The 20877-nt window shown below is 34.2% G+C and overlaps 1 protein-coding gene across 1 annotated transcript in view; it reads right to left on the bottom strand.

Annotated features, from left to right (window-relative positions):
* Positions 1-9975, bottom strand: part of LOC148182133 (uncharacterized) — a 71939-nt gene extending 61964 nt beyond the window's left edge. The window contains exon 1 of the mRNA XM_088047667.1: positions 9615-9975. Coding sequence (XP_087903793.1) covers positions 9615-9714 — 100 coding nt within the window. The 5' untranslated portion in view covers positions 9715-9975. The remainder of the gene's footprint in view (positions 1-9614) is intronic.
* Positions 9976-20877: the final 10902 nt, after the last annotated feature.

Genomic DNA, 20877 nt, shown 5'->3' with positions numbered 1-20877 from the left:
CGACGAGTCATTCTTTTGCTATATTTTTCCGTCTGACTTTCTCGAGATTCGCAAACTGTTAGTAATTTAAAATTTAATAAACTTGGCGACAAGCAGTTAAAATATAAATTAATTAAAATTTCACACCTCGGTCATCAAAGAACTACCGAAGACATGCACCGAGTTGAACGTAATGCTCGTGTCGGTTTGCATTAATTAAGTCAGACTAATTCTCTTTGTTACTAGTTACTTAAATATTGACAAAATCAACATCAAACGTTTTCTCAACGGGCCCAAAATGCATTCCGTTTTGAAATTAAGTTTGTCGTTTCCAATACGTAGCGTTATTGAGTTACTTAACTTTTGATCGCCGGTCATGAAAGATTGCAGGTAACCTTATTTCCGATACTCTACGCTACTTCATCTTCAATTACTGTTTTTTAACTAGGACGAATGTACAAGAAAAACCGACACGACTCCCTCGTAAATTTCGGACTTTATGTCTTGAGCAAGATTCGTCTGGATAATTATTATTACTTTTATTGTTGGCAGGGAGGCAATATTTTATTTTACGATCGTGTGCATGCAAAGCACCGGTACGAGACGTTTCGCGAAAAATTTCATGACCATTGTTCCTCGGGACACTATTAATCCGTGGCCCAGCTTTTTGATAATGTAATGGTGCAGCAAGTGCTGGTGACATTAAATCTGTTAACAAACTATGCGGTAAATTGAGGTTAAATAGATGTCATGACAGGATAAATGACACCCAGGCCATTTCCTGTACTCCTAGAGCTATCGTAACAATTGGGATTGTACGAGGGGCGCCACAAATGTGACATAATAAAAGGAAAGTGTTACCAAAAAAAATAAAGAATGGAAATAGAGGAAGTCTTTTTAAAGTTCCATTTTATAGAGCCTTTAAATAATGTAATATTCCGCTACTCTGTTCGATACACCAAAGCCTTGTAAATCGCATTTTAGATTTATAACTTGACAGCATTTTATGGGACAAACTTCTAACCACTAACGCTATAAAGTTGTTTTTGTGATTTACCCAATCTCTGCTCTTATTAGCGGCGGTTTCGCAAAAAACCGATCGAATTTTCCACGTTATGGTTATCTTGACGATTTTACTGTGTGATTTGAGTAAAGTTACGACATGCTCGATCAAAGGTCAAGAGTTTCAAATTTTTTCCAAAACTTTCATTTCAGAGCATAATTCCAAAATGGCAAGCAAGAACCTTTAAAAAAACATAAAATAACCAAGCTAAGGAATCCCGGAAGCACAAACAAATCCCAAGCCTCTAAATGTCTCTAAGCACTCAATAGACCGAAAGAATCCGAGAGAATTGGAGAACTGGGGAATTCGAATAGCCTTTGGAACACACAGAAGAAGTACCAACAATCTATGAAACTTGGCGATTTTTTTTTAGAACGCGTTTTATATTGGTCTATATTTGGTCGCACGTTCCGCTCTTTGCTAATTACGCCACAAAAGCCACAAAGAACGATACGAATGAAATCCAACCAAATCATACTACCAACCTCCGGCATAAAAAGTGAGCAAAAAGTGAGCTTTATGAAAAAAACACACAATTGAAGGCACCTTGTTTACGCTTATGTACACAACTTTGATTCGGCACAGAAAATAGAAATACACAAAAAAAGTAATAACGATAAAAAGCATGCACGCTTAATTTTATTTCGAAAAGAACGGAAAACTGGTTCAATTATCAACCATAACACTTGTCAAACCGACATCATCGCACAATACCAATAACTGAAAGTTTTTTAATCAGCAACTAGGAAGATTAAAGGATTTGCGAGGACTGAAGTGCTCACTTGTTGCGTGAAAATCAATATTCATGTGTGTGTCAAACATTTTCCGTTTGTTTCCATAATTAAACGTGATTGGTTTTTAATTAGACAGTTTTTAATTTACAATTGCGAATAGTGGGGTGGAAAAGTGGCGCATTTATCTTCCTCATGCGTCTTTGTAAGGATTGACGTGATGCCAGACGACAAAAGGATAATTCCTTCATGTTTAATATTTTATAAGAACGTTCCGTCATGTCTGTATCATATTTGCCTTGTCAACAAAAAAAGTTAATATCTGTTTTTATATAAATACTTGTACACGGGGGTGAAACACGCCCTCACTATCTGGGGTAAATATTTGGTAATGATATTACCGCGATGGCCAAACGTTTCCTTAAAACAGCCACAAGAAGGACAAATTTATAGTCTTTGTTCCGGGGGCATCATCTCAACGAGATGGTTGTAGTAATACGAAGCAGAATGCGTTGACGTTACATGAAAGGGGCTTCTGAGACCCTTTTGACGGTTAGTGATTGCCATTATGAATCACAGGTGCTGCTAATACAATAAGGATTCAACTTGAAAGCTATTCAATTTATGTGGGCTGGTCAGTGCGCTGACGTAATGACAAGATACCAGTTAAATTTAATCTTCACATAAACCCGAGGGTCATATTCAAAGTGGCGGCTAGAGAGGTCACTTAATTTACCCGAAGGGTAAGAAAAAGTCACTTTCATTAAGCCGCGATTAAAAGATAAGTACGAATATGTCTGCAGGAAGTGATGAAAGGGTCTTGGAACTAGTTAAATCCGAATTTAACAGATCAGAGACCGTCTTACCTTAATGCACAGTTCTAATCAATTTCAACTACTCGATCTGGGAGACAATTAAAATATTACTCGCCGCCATTACTTGAAAGAAGCGAAACGAGAATTGTACAGTACAAACAGAATGAGCCCTGGGATTGCAGGCTTTCGACGAATCTCAATTAATTATTTCCGTCAACATTGAAGATTAGCATAACGTTTTTGGGACTCACACAATGGAAATATTGATTCCGAATAATTGGGCAACTACGGTTTACACCGCCACCGCAGGATGATACACAAAACCATTAAAATAGATGTGGAGGAAGGGAATCAAAGCTATGATTTATTCCGAATCAAGTCTATATAAATTGGATCGCAATTAGTTCTCAGAAGGAACGCATTCACGTTTGAATTAAATTTTCCAGAATTCAGTACAATCAAGCATGCTTTATATGCACCTCACCTTTAGAGCACAGATGGTGCAACAATAGAATGCAACAAGTGCAACAAGAAGGACGTGCGATCTTCGCCTACCGTTTAATTCACTGCTTCGAGAAAAAGGCGTAATTTGACACCGAAAGGCTCCGGGTAATGGAAATTCTTCGCACTTAATTCCCAAAAGTGATTATTCCTGTAAAAGTGGAAGAAATTTCAAATGCGCTTCCCCGTCATTGCCGGTATTTTGTATCCAGTATGTAAACTCGAATTTTGTTTCTGGCGTAAATTTATTCAGATTTTCCAAGTGACCTTTTTATGGCTTCTCAGTTTTTTAATTATCGTTTTATTTAATACAACGAATCCTTCAGGGCGTCGTACTTAAAAGTGTTCAAAGTCGTCAAGTTCGCAAAATATTTTCTTACCCAAAACTTGAAGCGGCTTTTCTTGTCATAGAGACTATTAAATATTTAAGCAAGAAAATGAATCTCCCACTTTACGTATTTAAGCATTGATTTATTCAGCGCCGTTCTATTAATAGAGGAGCTGTTATTGTGATGTAATAAGTGCGACGTGTATAAATGATGCCGTCATACATACAATACATAAAAACGTCTTCATTGCGATGAATAGAGCACATTTACACTATTATTCTCGAATTTAATTAACAATTTTTGTTGAAAAACTTCCTCGCGCCTCCACCAAAATTCATCAGAATTTATTAAGTCGCGATGTTGAAAGCCCAAATCAGGATAAGCCCACGAATCTAAATAATTTTATAAACAACGTCACTTTGAATCTACAACTTTACTAACATGATTATAAATGGCTAGTTAGTCCTGAAATAAATCTGCATGTGCTGCATTATTTATCATGTAGGTCTTTGGATCTCGATGATAGAAAACCGACACACCACGAATATTTATACAGTCATTTGGCGTCCTTGCAAAATATGGGCGATTTTTTCAAATTGTGCATCTTGACCTGTGAATATTTCTCGGTTTGTCGTCTATTAACCTTGTTGATACGTGTGGGCGCGAGTAATTTACGGTTTTATAAACTATCTTATAAATACTTTGTTATTTTTGCAGTGTTCTACTTAAAAAACTCGAAATAGCGCGACAATTGCGGATGACAACTGCAAAATTTGGAATCAATCCATAATTGAATTATAAGATTTGATAAAATTAGCAGCGGCGTGAATAATTACAGGCAGATGTGGCCAAGTTGCTCTAATTTTCCAGTTCACATATCATGATCGTGCGTGCAATTACCCCGAAATCATGTTTAGTTCAGGCGAAATAGACACAAAAATTTCAAAAGCTCAAAATCATTCTCATAAGCCTGATTTTTTGTGTGAACGTTCATTTTATTGCTCCAAACAAAATGCCCAAAGTCCCCATCTATAGATTTTAAAGAAAACAAATATTTGCAAATATCTTGTCACTGGTGATTCCAATGACAAAAATAATTATTATGATAATTGTACCTTATCAAATTTGCCACAAAAAAGATCTCGTAATATTTTTCGAACGAGGAACCAATTTTGAGATAATATTTTCAAAATTTCAAGAATTTTATTCTTTTGTGCACCACAGTCAAAACATAGAACTTAATGTCATTTTTTAGATTGAGGAAACATTGAGTGAACTTAAGCCTCAAAAATTTTCAGCAATTTGTTTTTGACTAGGTAAAGACGATAAAACTAGAAAAAATACGAAATTTAATACAAATTTGGTTCGGTCCCAAAATAAAAAATTCTAAAATTGCTTTTTTTTTGCTCTAAAATTTTGAAAATTGGTGGAGTTGATGTAAATTAGTACCGTAAATTATAACGTCGACAAATTTCATTAATTTAGTGTTTAAATTGTCAAAGTTACGTAATTTTAGAGAAAATAGTGGCATTTTTCATTCTTCCGAAGAACAAAAATTTCTAAAACTGTTCTGTCTTGTTCTAATATTTTGGCATTTAGCACAGTTAATAAACGCATTGAAAATAATGACTGCTTTAATTTTGATTTTTTTTGGCGTTCAAATTACTAAATTTACGAAATTTTATAATAAATGGAAGGAAATTTTGATTTATACTCTCAATAAAAATTTCTAAAAATGCTCTTTCTTGCTCTAAAATTTTGAGATTTAGTTAAGTCAATAAGTGTGTTGTAGATTATAGTGTCGACAAATTTTATTGTTTTAGCGTTTAAACTGGCAAAGTTACGTAATTTTTTAGAAAATGGTGACTTTTTTTAATCTTCCTAAGAGTAAAAATTTCTAAATTTGCTCTTTCTTATTCTAACATTTTGTCATTTAGCACAGTTAATAAACATGTTAGAAGTAGTAAATAGTCAAATTTTTATTGTATTGGCGTTAGAACTACTAAAGGTACGGAATTCAATAGAATAAAGAGAAAAATTTTCGTTTATCTTGTCAAAAAAATTATAAAATTGTTCTTTCTTGCTCTTGTTCATATTTTGGCATTTGGAACAGTAAATAAACATGCCAAAAATAATAACTACCTTAATTTTGATTGTCTTGAAGTTAAAATTACCAAAATTACGGAGTTTTACAGTAAATAGAGGGAAATTTTGGCTTAACCTCTTAATAAAAATTTTGAAAACTGCTCTTTTTTGCTCAAATGTTTTGACATTTGGCACTGTTAATAAACGTGTCAAAAGTAGTAACTACTTCAATTTTCATTGTCTTGGCGTTAAAACTACCAAAATTACGGAAAAATAATAAATTGGAATAAAATGTTAATATCTCATGGGGACTGTTTTATTTATATTTGCAAAGAATAGTTTTCTTTGACATTTACCATCGCGTAACTTTTTTAGCAGCACACCTATCGATGGGGACTTTTGGCAATTTGTTTAGAATAGGTCCACACAAAAAATCAGCCTTATGCGAATTATTCCGAGGTTCATATTTATTTTGCCTGGACTAGCTATGGTTCTGTCAGCGGCGCCACAAAAACCTTCGACGGATTTTACCTACAAACTAATAGGATTTTATTATGCACCAAGTCATCAGAAAAAACATTACGAATTCAGTGGTTTAGCTGGGATTATCAGGATCAAGCACTATCAACGTTAAAGCTTAAACAGGTGAAGGATACCTCAATTAGCGGCCGCACGAATGTCCGCTCGAGTCTCAAAAATATGTAAATATTCTGGGCGTTTTTAATTAAAACGATGTCTCAATACATTTTAATTTCCTGGGAGAATTCTACGGCGCTCGGTGGTATCTGGTTTATAGGGTCGTTAGCACTTTTATAGGTGAAAGACTACCTCTTCAGTTACTTCATTTTTTTCGAGTAATTAAAGAAAATTTGGCAGTGTCAGAGGTAACCCCAGCAACATTTAGTGTCGCTGTTAAAGTTAATCTATTAGATCCAAACCACACACTGTCACGAGCAGTTGTTTAAGATTAACCATTATAACACCACTAAACAATGTCACTCACATTGTCGCGCGCTTTAAAAAAGTGTGCGAGCAATCAGATGAAATGCGGGATCTGATTAGACGGATCTCTAACAAAAAATTGAATTTCTTCCTATTCGAAGATCAGAGAAAGTGTTAGCCCTGTGCTTATTTGTTGACACAAAATCCTCCTATGATCTTGTAGGCTTTGTAAAGATAGGCTTTTAGGATTTCCGAATGTTCTGTTTTAGCAGCTTGCTCCATTTTACTGGACACTAATCCAAACAAAATTAGACGACCTTCCGTAAAAAGGTTCGTTAAACACGCATGAATTTGGCGCGAAAATATGCTTCTTGCGAATATTTCATACCACGAAAAGTTTTATCTCCTTTGTGCTTTATGATTATTTAATGCCATGCGGTTTGGAACGAAAAACTGAGCAGACGAGACGTGCTGAATACTTTACAGATTTTAGAATGGGGAGCTAAATTTGCGAAGATGATCGAAATACTCTCGTAATGCGATTACTGCTCCCTATACCTATTGATTTTCAGCCAATTCAATAAATATGGTTTTTTCGTCTGCTTTATAAAAAACGAATTTAATGAAAAGCGGAGAATTAAGATCCGATTTTAAAACGCGGCGGTCATTTGCATGCGTCAGCGAGGGAGATTCGGATCGGTCATTTAAACAAATCAAATTCGATGGGACGTGGACGGCTGATTTCATTTGCACTCATTACACATTAAAATCGGTGCTGAGCAGATAATTAATTAATTAATTAAAATATTTTTGGTGGGACAAACATGTAAATTACATCAAAAACAGATTTCTAGATCAATTTCTAATAAACGATGAACGATGGGGAAAAAATACCGTAATAGATGGAGATGATAATAATAGAGAAAAATTTAAATTTAAAGGTAAAATGTCTTCGCCGCAACCGGAAAAGTGGCTCGATTTTTCATCGTTAGGAATATTACCGGCGGCGAATTAAAACATTGAAAGGAAGATCACGCGTGACCCAGACAAATCCCGAGTTTTTAATTTAGAAACTTGATGGCACCTGTGCAGTTTCGTTTCTTCCTCCGACAGAGGGGCCAGGTGGAGACACTAGTCTTTAATAAGAGATAAGCAGATGGCGAGCTGTCACTTAGTTTGATATTGGTTATTAGGATCTCACTTACACAAGTTGCTGGAAATAACTTTATTCAACGTCGGATTTTATTTATTAATAAAAGGATGTTCAAAGGAAAGTATGCTGCGAATTTCACAGGTGAATGCAGCCGCTTAAATCAATATGTATTTTACATTTTATCAAAGTCTCTAGCAATTTCCTCGGATCGGCTCAAAATTCATTCATATCGGAAAATTCTGCACACACGTCAAGATCCAAACAAAGTTATTTCGAGTTTCGGCGACGTTTTTACGCAATTTTTTTTAACAAATTACTGACTGCAAATCGATACTATGCACAGTTCGGCGGAAGAGAGTTTAATTCGAAAAAAATTCAATATTTAAATTTTCCTTATTTTTTAAACTTTTCATGGCTTTAGCCGTTTAAAATTCTATAATCTACAACAGTATGTTTGCTGTGAAAAGCATTTATGCCACAACTCTAAAACCAAGGCAGATGGATAAGAAATTGCAATAACGTGGTTAGCAAATGTCATAACTAGAGTTTAATAATAATTTTGGTAATTTTGGAGCTACGGCTATGAAATTTGGGGGAAATACAACTTTTGAGCCGTCAATTGACTCTATCAAGTTGCAAAACTGTAGAGCATTAGACCCAATTTTAGAAATTGTTAAAGCGGAGCAACAAATTTATACACCCTTTGTTTAAATTCGGAATGTTTTATAATTTCAGTGGATTGGCTACGAAACTTGGAAAAGTTACTACCTATGAGTTATGTATTTTAATAAATTATAAAAGTCTAGAACGGAAGACAGATTTTAAAAATTTGATTTTAAAAAGAAGCAAAAATTTCCGACATCCACCATTAAAATTTCGGTAATTTTATTGCTTCAGCATAAAGGGAAAACTACTACTTTTAAGCAGTGTATTAATTCTACCAAATTGCAAAATTGTCGAGAAAAAAACACAATATTTGGAGATTTTAATTTTCAAGAGGAAGCAAACTGTTCTGACATCCACCACTAAAATTCATAATTTTAGTAATTTTTGTGTTACAACTATGAAAATTGGGGAATTTTCTATTTTTCACTCGTATATTAACTTAAGCAAACTGGAAAATTGTTGAGAAAAAGGCGCACATTCAAGAGATTTTAAATATGTACACAACCCAGCGAAATTAACGCAAAATCGGTCTATTAACTTTAAAATATAAAAAAATGATTGACAATTCACACCATTTTGCGATTACTTTAATTTAATAGAACATTTATAGAACAATCCGAAATTGCATATTAAGCTTTCGCAATGCATTCAAAACTAAACAGTTTCTTTAAATGACATTAACTTAAGTTAATAAGTTTCATTAACTTAACACAAATGTGACAAAAAATCGTTAAGTAAAAAGTCAGAAGTGGTTGCATGTCACGAAGAATACTGTTATTAGTATTTGAGGAAATAAAACACTGTCAAGGCCAACTGTAAAACTCGAGGTAAAAATCACAGCGATTTCAACTTTTGTTTTTTAAAACTATTTTGCAACAATTGTTAATTTTCTAGAAGAAATTTGATATCAAGTTGTCAAAATAGCTTTAAAATGCAGGTACATAAATTTTTAAAGTTTGCGTTAATTTTGCGGCACAGTGGAGTTATAATAGTTTGGCAACTATGTTATTGGAATTTTTTACCCAGTTGTTTTGGTTTTAGAGTTGTATGACATAAATGCAAGCAAATATTCTGTTGTCGATCAAAAATTTAAAAAATAAAAAAAATGCAATTAGTGAAAGATCAAATTTCAAAATGTAAGTAGGTAGTTCAACCTACAATGATTTCAAATAAAATTTGACTTCTTTTGAAAGAGGGGGGTTTTCTAAACGTTAGTTTTCGTTTTCACGAGCAAGAATTTTCTTCGAATAAAATTCTCTCCCGGCGAACCGTGTGGCGTGTATAAAATCAAATTTCGCCGATGGAATAGATAAGAGTCGGCCGGACAATTAAACAAGAAGTGATACTTACTGGAGTAATGATTGTGGTTGGCGGAGCTTGCACCAGATGGCTTGTCACGACCCATCTCCTCGTCTGATTTCATAATTCCCTCAACAGAATCACAGTCCATAGGTTCACTCCCCGACCACTCCACAGTGACAGCTCAAAAATGACTTGCGCCGAAAGCGACAAGAGTTTTCAAAACACCTTTTTAATCGAAATGGGGGCTACGACATGACAACTTTCGCATTTGTTTCTAGCAACAAGTTCAAATTAACTCAAAGAAGCGGTGCTAGCTAACTACGCAATTGGAGTTCTGTCTTTAGAGTAGTCTATTTCACTGTCTTATTGGATGTAGTTTATAGCACGGTCGGACGACAAGCTCCTTGTTTGCGTCAGTGTCTGGAACAAGAATCTTACATTAGACAGCTCGAAATAGTCACGTCAGTGGTGTTTCTTATTATCGTTCCAACGATCAATTCAAAAGCCAATAATTAACAGCTACGAACTAAATTTCAACTCGCTCCGGATTGATAAAACGGCACCAAATAGTTTAAACTGTAAAACGATATTTCCAGTTGACAGAAAAAGGGTTGTTTTGAACGCGTATCATCATATGAAATCTGGAATTACTGGATTCGAACGAATCGGAAAATGCGCTGATAATTCACTCAAAAACTAAATAAATTCGCTCAAGAGCAACAAAACTTCAATTCCACCCACGAAATGAACTTGACACATTAAAACTAAAACATCTTGCTGAAACATAATTTTATTAAATTTTGAATTAACCAAAACCATGAATGTTTGAAATGTTTGCTACTTGATCCTTTAAATAACCACTAGTTTCACTACTCTTCCGTTCATCTACTTTAATTAAATTTTTCACTTAAAATATAACTTCCAAGAAGTTAAAATTAGTAGGCAAGTAAGTTTGAACTATTTACTTATCACATTAGATATTGAATACAAAAAAGTAATTTCATAATTTGTTTTTGGATTAAAACTTTGATAAGAAAATTTGTTAACAGCACACTTCTGCTTGAAAATGCTCTTAGTCAAAAATAAATTAAAAAATTGTCATTCTATCACACCCGTGACATGAAATTGCTGAAAACCAACATAAAATGTTGTGATGTTTATGTTTACAGTGGTCTAATTAAGTAAGAAATGGTCACTAAAAGCCGAAACTTCTAATTACACCACATCAGACTAAAATTTCAGAGTATCCACAGTATATGGAAGATAAAGACAGTGTACACCACAAATGGACCATTTAAACATTCAAACATGGTTACGATCACTATTATTTAGATATTGCCGTTTAAAATGGCCATGAAACACGAAATTTCGAACAACGGGTTCATAATGTGAGAAATTTAATTTTAACTGACGTGTATGTGGAATATTGTCGAACAAAACCAGAAACTTCAATCAAAATCGATATAAGTAGCGCGAATTCCTAAAATAATCCCAATTACGCCACATAAGCAAAAAAGCTCTTCCAAAGCCATAAGCTGCCTCCCTCCTTTAAATACTAAATTTAAGCATCGACTCGCATAAAATAATACCACTTGTTATTTAAAGCAGATATGTAGTCGGCGTAAGAAGCATTATTTTATTCAAAACAGCCAAACAACGAACGCATCAGAGTTTAGTACGTTCATCCCCAGATACGTCTGAAAATGTTCTTGTCTCGTGCACTGAGCATAAATACCAGCAGTTTATATTTAAATATGTATCTACACGTGAAACTGTAGGAAACTTTCTCATTTGCAATGGGGCTAGAGATATTTTGGAACTGTCTAAATCCGGGTTGTTACGTAATGACCCATTTCGAATTTCACCTGCTTCCGGAAATGATGGTTGATTAATTCAAAGTGCACTGTCCACCTTGTCCGTGTTTTCTCAAAAAATCTGGGACTTTGCCAGACGCGCGAGGAGATTTAAATAGACAGTCGGATAAGAAGCAATCAATATGTTTCAACGTTATTAATATGAGTCTAGTAAACATGACGTTTTTTATGACAATTTAAGGTTAATTGAAGTCGCGTCTGTGGAAAGCTGGGATTTGTTTACGCCAAAACGTGTAAACAGGGAATGGAAAACGCACTGAGCATTAATTTAATGAAGTAGTCATATCGAGTACAATCTACATTATGAGCCCATTAAAGTATGCATGTTGGATTTTAGGCTCATTTAAATTTATAACCATTCTTAATCCCGGGAGATAATGGAAGGCAGTTGAGTAAAGTGAAAAATTCGCGTTAGCAAGCTTTGAAAACCATTCTATTATGCTTCTCGCAACTTTTGTCTTGACAGCACGATGACACCATCGGGGCGCAACGCTACATTTCCTGAAAAATGCCCACAAAGTTTCAGGACGATTGAGTTATCAAAATGTCGCTAAAAACCATTAGCTATCATCTATCACACGCATTAATCGGGGATTGGGGGAAACGCGGATTTACCTTAGGACCTTGTCTCGTGGAAAACTTTTTAATATTCATGAAGTAAAATTTTACACGATATTAATTAAATACGGCGTCCCTGCGCATATTTTTCGGTTTTTGTTTCACTTGCATTTAAATTACTTTTAAATCTAAACTTTTGTACGAAACTAACTCCGGGAATTAATTCTGTTCTTATTTAAGAAATTTATTCATTTATACGCGCAGATTAGCGAATTTTAAATTTCACTTTGTAGTTAAAAACCTCCATTCAATTACTTAACGTTCGAACCGAAATTTTTGGAGCCGTGCCAATTTTGAGATGAATGTGAATATTTTAAGGTATTATCGGAGTAAAAATATTTCCCATGTGACCTTTCTGTTTTACGATGACAAAGAGAAGCATCTATTAGATATACAAATATTTGCATTTTATCCATGTTTTCAGTTATTTTGCAAATTTATTCGCACTCGAACGAAATCGATGCCGGCATTCATTTTTATTTTATTCTTGACATAAAACGGCCCAATCCGTAACAGTTTTTTTACAGTTTTCTTGAGGACACCTTTGAGATTTCGTCTCTGCCGCCAGGTTTCACAATTATGGAGGTTTCAAAGTTCCAAAACGGAACTTTTACTACCGAAAATTAAGTTAGTTATGCTCGTTTGGACGCCAATTATTTACCGCCATTGGGGCAACAGTTATTCTGACTGCAAAAATTTTAATTAGGCCGACCTTGTCTTGTAATCACTGGACAATCGGCGGGATTATTAACTATATAGAGTGTTCCAAAACCCGCCCCGCAGAGAAAAAGGGCGTATGAAGGCAACTGAACCAAAATTTGGAAACTAAAATTTTGTAGCTCAAAAAATAATCGAGGTAACTAATCCCGAAGCGGAACAGAATTTGAAATCGGTAACTATGGTTACCTACTATTACCCATTGGTCAGATGAACATTACACTCGTTACCTAGGAAATTCAGATGACGTTTTACTCCACCTGAATTGGTTGTTAATTTTTAATTTTTTCTCGAATACTATTAAACTTGATAAATTTTTGTTTTGAAATTTACCATCTGTATTGCTGTCGGCACCCTCTCTTGCTCTCTGGAGCGCGAGTTCTGGGACATCCTGTATTTGCATAAATTTGCAGACTATCTGGGTGAAAATATAAACACTAATTCCACGTGAAATGAAGAGATCAAATACTCAAAATGAAGCCCATGAAAAGGGGCAATTTGTTTTCAATATTTAGATCTATCTGTTAAACAAAATGCCAAATGAAATATCATAAATATTAATAATTCAATATTGCCTGCTTCGCTAATTTAAATACTCCGCATTATTAAAAACAATTTTACCTGTAATGTTAAATATTTTATTTAAAAATGACTGCTGGATTCTCGTTTCTAAAAATTCCAAAATGAAGTACAATCTCAAATTAATTGTTTCTCTTAAAGCTGCGCAAATTTTTCTCTCATTCCAGTAATGTGATCTCAATGATTTTAATATCACAGGAATATTAAAAAGAAAAGAATCCTTCTTTGTTGCCCTCAGTATTTCTAAAAAGCATCTTTTAAGACAAACGATTTTTAAAACTTGCAGTCGTTTATTTTTCAGTAGATTTTCAACGTGAATAAAATTAAAATCTTGGAAAATCGTCCATTCATCGATAAAGCGAAATGCACACTTTCCGACTTTTCGCGGATGTTTACGTGTCGATTTCATTAAAGTTATGGTGGTAGTGTGGCGAATCTTTGATATTCTATCACCTTGTTTTCGACATTTTTGACATTTTATTGTTGGCCCGTTAAAATAATGAAAGTACAAACACGTTTTGGCGCGGTAGGAATGAGTTTGGTAATCTACATCTACAGTGGAATATTTTCCGGATATTATTCGGAATATATGAAAAAATAACTGTATTATTTCCAGGTTTCTTGTCACCTGTCTCGCCTGTTTTCGGTTGCCGTCAATCTTGTTACAATTCTGTTACAACTGCCAGATTTCTGGCCCAGACGCAACGAATGCATTGAGCGTCATTGATAAATGGAAGAACAGTATTTAAAACACTCCATTACGATTTAAAAAAAACACGCAACAGTGCCAAGTTTCTAAATTCGTGAATCGAGATTTGTTTATTCAAATGTTATTACCCGACTTTCCCTTTTTATTACGGTTTCGCTGCAAGGCGATAACATGACAGTGTGTTTAAGCAAAATTCTAAGCGGTGCATTTGGGGAATTTTAATTCTGCTCTTATTGCAAGCACTAGCTTTGTTGGTCTTTTGTGGAGAATTTTAACCAGATCCTTTGATTGTTCCCTAATTCGCGTACCAGTGGAATCGTTAGCGGGCTCTTTCTCTACTAATTTAAATTTAAATAACTAATTTTCCATTCTAATTACCCTTTGTTCTGGTCAGTATTGCGTCTCTCACCCTTTCGTGACATTGCACCCTCTATTGATTCCGTCATCTGTGGATTTATTCGGCTTTTGACAGATCAAATGCGTGTGGAAGTGGTTTAGAGTCATTTATGAAGTCCTCAGCAGCGACAAGTTTTGAGCACGGTCAACACGAAATTCATCAAAGCCTGTTTACGTCAGGTAAACAATAAATATAAATTCTATCCAATTACCGGTTTACTCATTTCTGCAACATTTGTCTATCGAATCAAATCCAGGGCCAGAGATTAATGAGCAGTGATAATGCTCTAGTTTCCAGAATTTTGCCAAAAAACGTGGCCTCCGAGAATAACTTGCAGTGTGCAACAAGCAGACAAACAAACAACATTGTCTACAACGAAAACATACCTGAAAAATTCAAAACTCCCAAGCATACTCAAATTACATGAAAAGGAGCGAAAATCATCGGATGAATTAGAAAAAAACCGGTAAAGACTCTCGTGGAGTTTCGTCGTTATTATGCAGAAGCACGTCACGACGCCTTGGAGCACGAAAGCACAGTCGACGTCGTCGGCGTCGGTCCGGGACTGCCTGGGAAACTGAGCGATGCAGATTTTCCTTCGTCCAACGCATGCGTCAAAGTCCATGGAAGGTTTTTAACATCGCGTGGATCTTGTACCTGTTTTTATTTAACACAAGAGTGGAGTTTGCAGGACTGCTACCCTATAAGAATTTTTTTCTACGAAAGTTTATTTGTCCGGACGTGACTTCACAGGAGCTCTCAAAGAGATGAATATTCAATAGATTCGTGATGATTTCTTTGATTCCTTTGAATCCGATTCTGAGCGATGATACGTTTCTATCTTCTTCTTCCACAAGCCTATTTGTCCCCTTATTTTCTTTATCTGACACCCGAATGAATTAGAAATGGCGCACACGGGGTGAAAAATCTGCAACGTGTTGGTGATGCCAAACGTCCAATTTTCATCTGATTAATTTTCGGGGTTTGGGATTAAATTTGGTCAGGTAGCCGCAGAGCGCACCACGCTTCGGAGAACCTTATTTTAATCCACTACGTCAAATTAGTTTTCAAATTATCTGTCAAAATTGTAAAATAATAAGTCTGATGCCGTGCGCTGCCACCAAAAAACGTGCAAATTATATTACTGGTGGAAATGACAGACGTCGCTGATGGTTGAAACGCACAAAGTTGGGAGAACTGACATTTTGTAAAGCTGTCTCGACAAATGAACATCAATGACTGTAAGTAATACACTATGGCATAGGTAATCGCGCGAAATTTAAATTCAAGTAAATCTAAAATGTGGAGGAATTGCTAGTTTGTAGTTTTAGTAATTTTAGTGCAACAGCTATGAAATTTCAGGAAATTACTAGTTTTTGATCGTTTATAAACTCTACCGATTTCCAAAATTGTAGATCGAAAGACACAAATTTTAGAAATTTTTATTTTCGAAGCGAAACAGAAATATGAGAAACTTTTACCTAAAATTTGTAATTTTGGTAATTTTAGAGCAACAGCTATGAAATTTGAGGAAATTACTAATTTTTGGTCGTTTATTAACTCTACGAAATTGTAGATCAAAGACAAATTTTAGAAATTTCTATTTCTAAGGCAAAACAAATATAAGAAATCGTTCTCTAAAATTTGTAATTTCGGTAATTTTAGTGCAAACGCTATGAAATTTAAGGAAATTATTAGTTTTTGATCGGTTATTAACTCTGTGAAATTTCAAAAATGTAGATCAAAAAACACACATTTTAGAAATTTTTATTTTCGAAGCGAAACAGAAATATGAAAAACTTTTCATAAGTAATATAACAAGAAAGCTCGAAATTGTCGGAAATTTTTCCGACAGACGAGTAGTTTTTTCGACAATCAGTTGCCAATTGTCCGGAGAAACAAACTACGAGTACTGGAGGAAAAATTTCCCACAATTTTGAACTCCCGAGTTATATTCGTCAAGAGAATTCAACGAACTGACAAGCAACTGACAGCTCGCGTGGTATTTTCGTGTGGAATTGTCACTGAAAATTTCACTAGTGAAAATTTCCAAGAAAAGTTTGCTGTGATTGGTTTATTTAAAAAAAATATCTCTCTTATTGGTCGAATCTATGGTGAGTTGAATTCTCCATAAAATTTGTAATTTTAGTAATTTCAGGAAATTACTAGTTTTCGGTCGTTTATTAACTCTGCAAAATTTCAAAATTGTAGATCGAAAGATACAAATTTTAGAAATTTTATGTTTTCAAGACGAAGCAGAAATATGAGAAATCGTTCTCTAAAATTCGTAATTTTATCTAATTTTAGTGCAACAGCTATGAAATTTCCGGAATTTACTAGTTTTAGATTGTTTATTAATTGTCCGAAATTCTAAAACTGTAGATCGAAAGACACAAATTTTAGAAATTTTTATTTTTAAGGCGAAGCAGAAATATAAGAAACCTTTCCCTAAAATTCTTAATTTTGGTAATTCCAGTGGAACAGCTATGAAATTTTAGGAAGTTACTAGTTTTTGATTATTTATGAACTCTGCAAATTTCCAAAATTGTAGATCGAAAGACACAAATTTTAGAAATTTTCATTTTCAAGACGAAGCAGAAATATAAGAAATCCAATTCTAAAATTCGTAATTTTGGTAATTTTACTGCAACAGCTATTAAATTTCAAAAAATTACTAGTTTTGATTGTTTATTAACTTTGCGAAATTCCAAAATTGTAGATCGAATGACACAAATTTTAGAAAAGTACCTACTTATTTGCAATTTACACTTAATTTGATTCGGATCAATCTTTCCCAGTTGGCACTGAATATTCACGCACCTTAAAAATCTTACAATTTAATTTGGTGTTGTGAATTATTTTCTTCACCGATCTCATAAAAGTGGGCCGAACATTGCAGTCTTCCAGAAAAATAATTCGAAAACAAATTCGTGCAGTTATCTACAAGACTAAAGTTTATTCAGTCAACAGACAAGAAACTAATTCGTAACATGCAGAAATTGTCCAAGCAAAACAGAAAGAGTTAATTTAAATTCGGGCTAGAATTACAAATTGTAAAGTTTATTCCAAACTTTGTTCTTTTATATCGAATTTGTCTTATTTTACATTTTTTAAATCTCGGGGTTAGTTATGGAAAATCTGATTTCAATTTAATTCCTGTCTCGTAAAGTTAAAAGACAGATTCTCGGGATTCTTTTACGGATTCTCTGGATTATTGTCTCCAGTTTCTAGGTGTCTTAGAATTTCGTACATCTTCTTTTTTAAATTGCCTAGTTTTTCTTCATTATTTTAGTATTCTTGGTCCTCGTTCTTTGTATTGTCACTTCTTGGTGTTGGAAATTCAGTTTTTAAATTCTCAGAAAATTCTTCGTTTCGCCTGATATTATGCGTACAAAATTTCAGTTGTGTAGCAACATTAACAAAAATTAAAAGAATTTGGAAACAGCAGTGTGGTGCATGTAAACATGTAAACTGTGAGCTCGCCTCGTGTTTTATCATTTTTCCATTTTCCCAATTAGCGAACGTTCATTAGTGGCACATGGCGACATTTGAAGGCTTTTGTATGTTTCAATCTCTTGAATAGTGCGAAAACAGTCACACAAAACCGTTTTGAGTTTCATCAGAGCCCTTCATCAAGTGTCCTCCGGATAAGGCTAATTTTAAGAGGCAATTTAGAATATCGCAACGATTCTCGACAAATTAATTTTATTATCAAACGGAAATGGATGGAAGACGAGAACAGAGAATGCTCGCTCTTGGCCGTATTTTCCGATTTTAACTAGCCCCATATTCGATAAAACTATTGGAAAACTTATGCAGCGTGTATAATTACATTGAAGTTTACGAACGCGAGGATAAGATGTAGGTTAATGCATTCAGGAAAAGTGTACGTAAATGAAAATCCGCAGACCGTAAACCATCGGAATTCATATCGGCTTAGTAAATCACAACGAAAAAAACAAGTTTGATCGGTCTGACTAAATTGTTTAAGAATGGGAAACTTTGATACTACCTGAAGTTTGCTAAAATTTATTATCAGTTATATTAGTTACAGTTGTCCTCTTAAAAAAGTATATAAATTCATTTTCTTTCTATCTGCGTCTTGTTTGTTCTGCCGGCAGCTGCTTACAAACAAGAGTTAAAATCCAGTTATGGCAACTTTGAGAACTTGTTATGGAAGTGTTTATCATTTTCCACACATATTTCCCATTTATATGTCAGGAGGGCTGATTCCCTTGGCGCTATTTGATTTCTGGAGCAGTCTAACGGTTAATAACTCACCATCTTCCTATCAAAAATAGGAAAGCTCCTGTCAGATAAGTGGCAAACAAAGGCCACTGATTGCTTTTTAACCTCCTCTTTGGCTGCTTGCTTCTCTGGATTCACTCATTGCCATGCTACTCCATCCTCATCACACACATTATGATCTATAGCAGTACGAGCTCGCTGCTAATTTCCCACAATTTCACTTCTTTCACCTTTCTTTTGTGCGCTTTAAAGCGGCGTTATTTATAGACTTCTCTTGAGCACACATTATTAGCAAATTACTTGGCGAGAATTGCAGACGTTGACTCGTTTCGTGTCACCTTGCTGTCAATTACAAGATATCGCTCGCTGCATCGTGACGATGACGTGTCGCCATTTTCTAAGGTTTGTTCTGTTCAAATATTCGCAAAGCTTAAAGCTTGGCACATTTTAAATTAGAACGGCGACGTGAAAGAAAAAATGAAGGCACGTTACGTTCTAATTGAACAGGGAATTCTGATGGAATATAATCATGATTCCAAGGTGACAAGGGTTTTATCACCGCCGCGAAATTTAAATTAACAATAAGACAGTGCCACCAACACTAATTGTTTATCGATGCCAATGAGAGCGTTAAGCAAACTTTGAGACTTTAGTTGTTTCTTTCAACGCGAACTTTACCAAGGACCTGATGGATCACGTGTCACTGCTAATAAGTAAACGTTGTGGATGTGTTTGATGAAGTTCCTAAAACCGTGCGAGGCAAGAAGGTTTTATTTAGGGAAATTCGAGCCGTGGTCATAAAGAAAGAAAAATGACATGTTTATCCAGTTTGATTGCTCTGCGGTGGAAGAACAAAGAGATAATTTAATCGCGTGTATTTTATGGGGGGCGTGTAATGTGCTTTAACATTATTAGCGTTAGTCCTTTCCAGGGAGAATACTTTTAATACCTATCTTTAAATCTCTGCGGATTGTTTCATTTTAAATGAATTGTACACATCCGTGCTGGATTTAATAGGAAGTGATGATCTACTGGGGGTACAAATAGTGGAAATTTAGGTCTTCAAGATCACTGGTTTCGGAAGGTAATTTGACTTTTTCTAATATCCATGGAGGTTTTTTTAAATTACACATTACTACTTTGCGGTTGATGGTTACCTGTACCAAATTGAAAAATTATAAGACAATTTTGTCAAATTTTACGAATTTTTGTTATGGTGATTGGACAAGAATTTAATTTTTTTTTCAAAACTGCTGTAATTTGGGTAATTGTAGCGCAATTGTAATAAAATTTAGAGACATTACTGCTTTGCTGTCAGTTATTAACTGTGCCAAATTACAAAATAATAGAACAAGTGTCTCAAATTTTACGAATTTTTGTTACGGTTTTTAATTCACTATAAACTGATGATTTTAAAATTTTTCTAAATGTTTTAGTATCTTTTGGTCAATACTCAACTTTCTTATTTTAAATTAGAACCTATTTTTTTTTCATAATTTGGAAGATATTAATTTTCTTGAATCAGAAATGTGTAATATATTCTACTTTTACAAAAAAATATATCAAAATTGAAAAAACATAGGCAATAAAAGTTAATAAAATCTAAGTGCATGATGTCAATTGTGCCTTGAAAATAAGGGATGGCGTTTTAACTGTATTTTAATTAAATTAGGTAGATGTTTTTTTCTGATTTGCAATTATTATTGTCTTTTGTTATTAATAATTTCAAAAAAAATTGCTAATCCTTTCTGTTATTTGCTGCTTTTTGACATTACAATAACGGCATTCTTTTATTTGACACCACGCACCTAGATTTGATTAACTTTTATTGCCTAAATTTTTTCATTTTTGATATTTTTTTTTAAATATTTTTTGTAAAAGTTGAACATATTACACATTTCTGAATCAAGAAATTAATATCTTCCAAATTATGAAAAAAAAATATGGTTGCCGATTTAAAATAAGAAAGTTGAGTATCGACCAGAAGATACTAAGACACTTAGAAAAAATTTAAAATCATCAGTTTATAGTAAATTAAAAACCATTTAATTTGTTTTTTAAATTTCTGAAATCGGTTCATAAATAAAAATTCTACAACGCCTGCCGTTTTAAAAAAATCACCCTGGCATTACTATTTCACTGTTAATTGTTAATTGTGCCAAATTACAA

This window comes from Gnatocerus cornutus, chromosome 1, assembly GCF_029298725.1.
Source record: "Gnatocerus cornutus isolate USDA-ARS CGAHR chromosome 1, icGnaCorn1.1, whole genome shotgun sequence".
Classification (NCBI taxonomy): domain Eukaryota; kingdom Metazoa; phylum Arthropoda; class Insecta; order Coleoptera; family Tenebrionidae; genus Gnatocerus; species Gnatocerus cornutus.
This window is presented reverse-complemented; position numbering and strand designations above follow the sequence as displayed.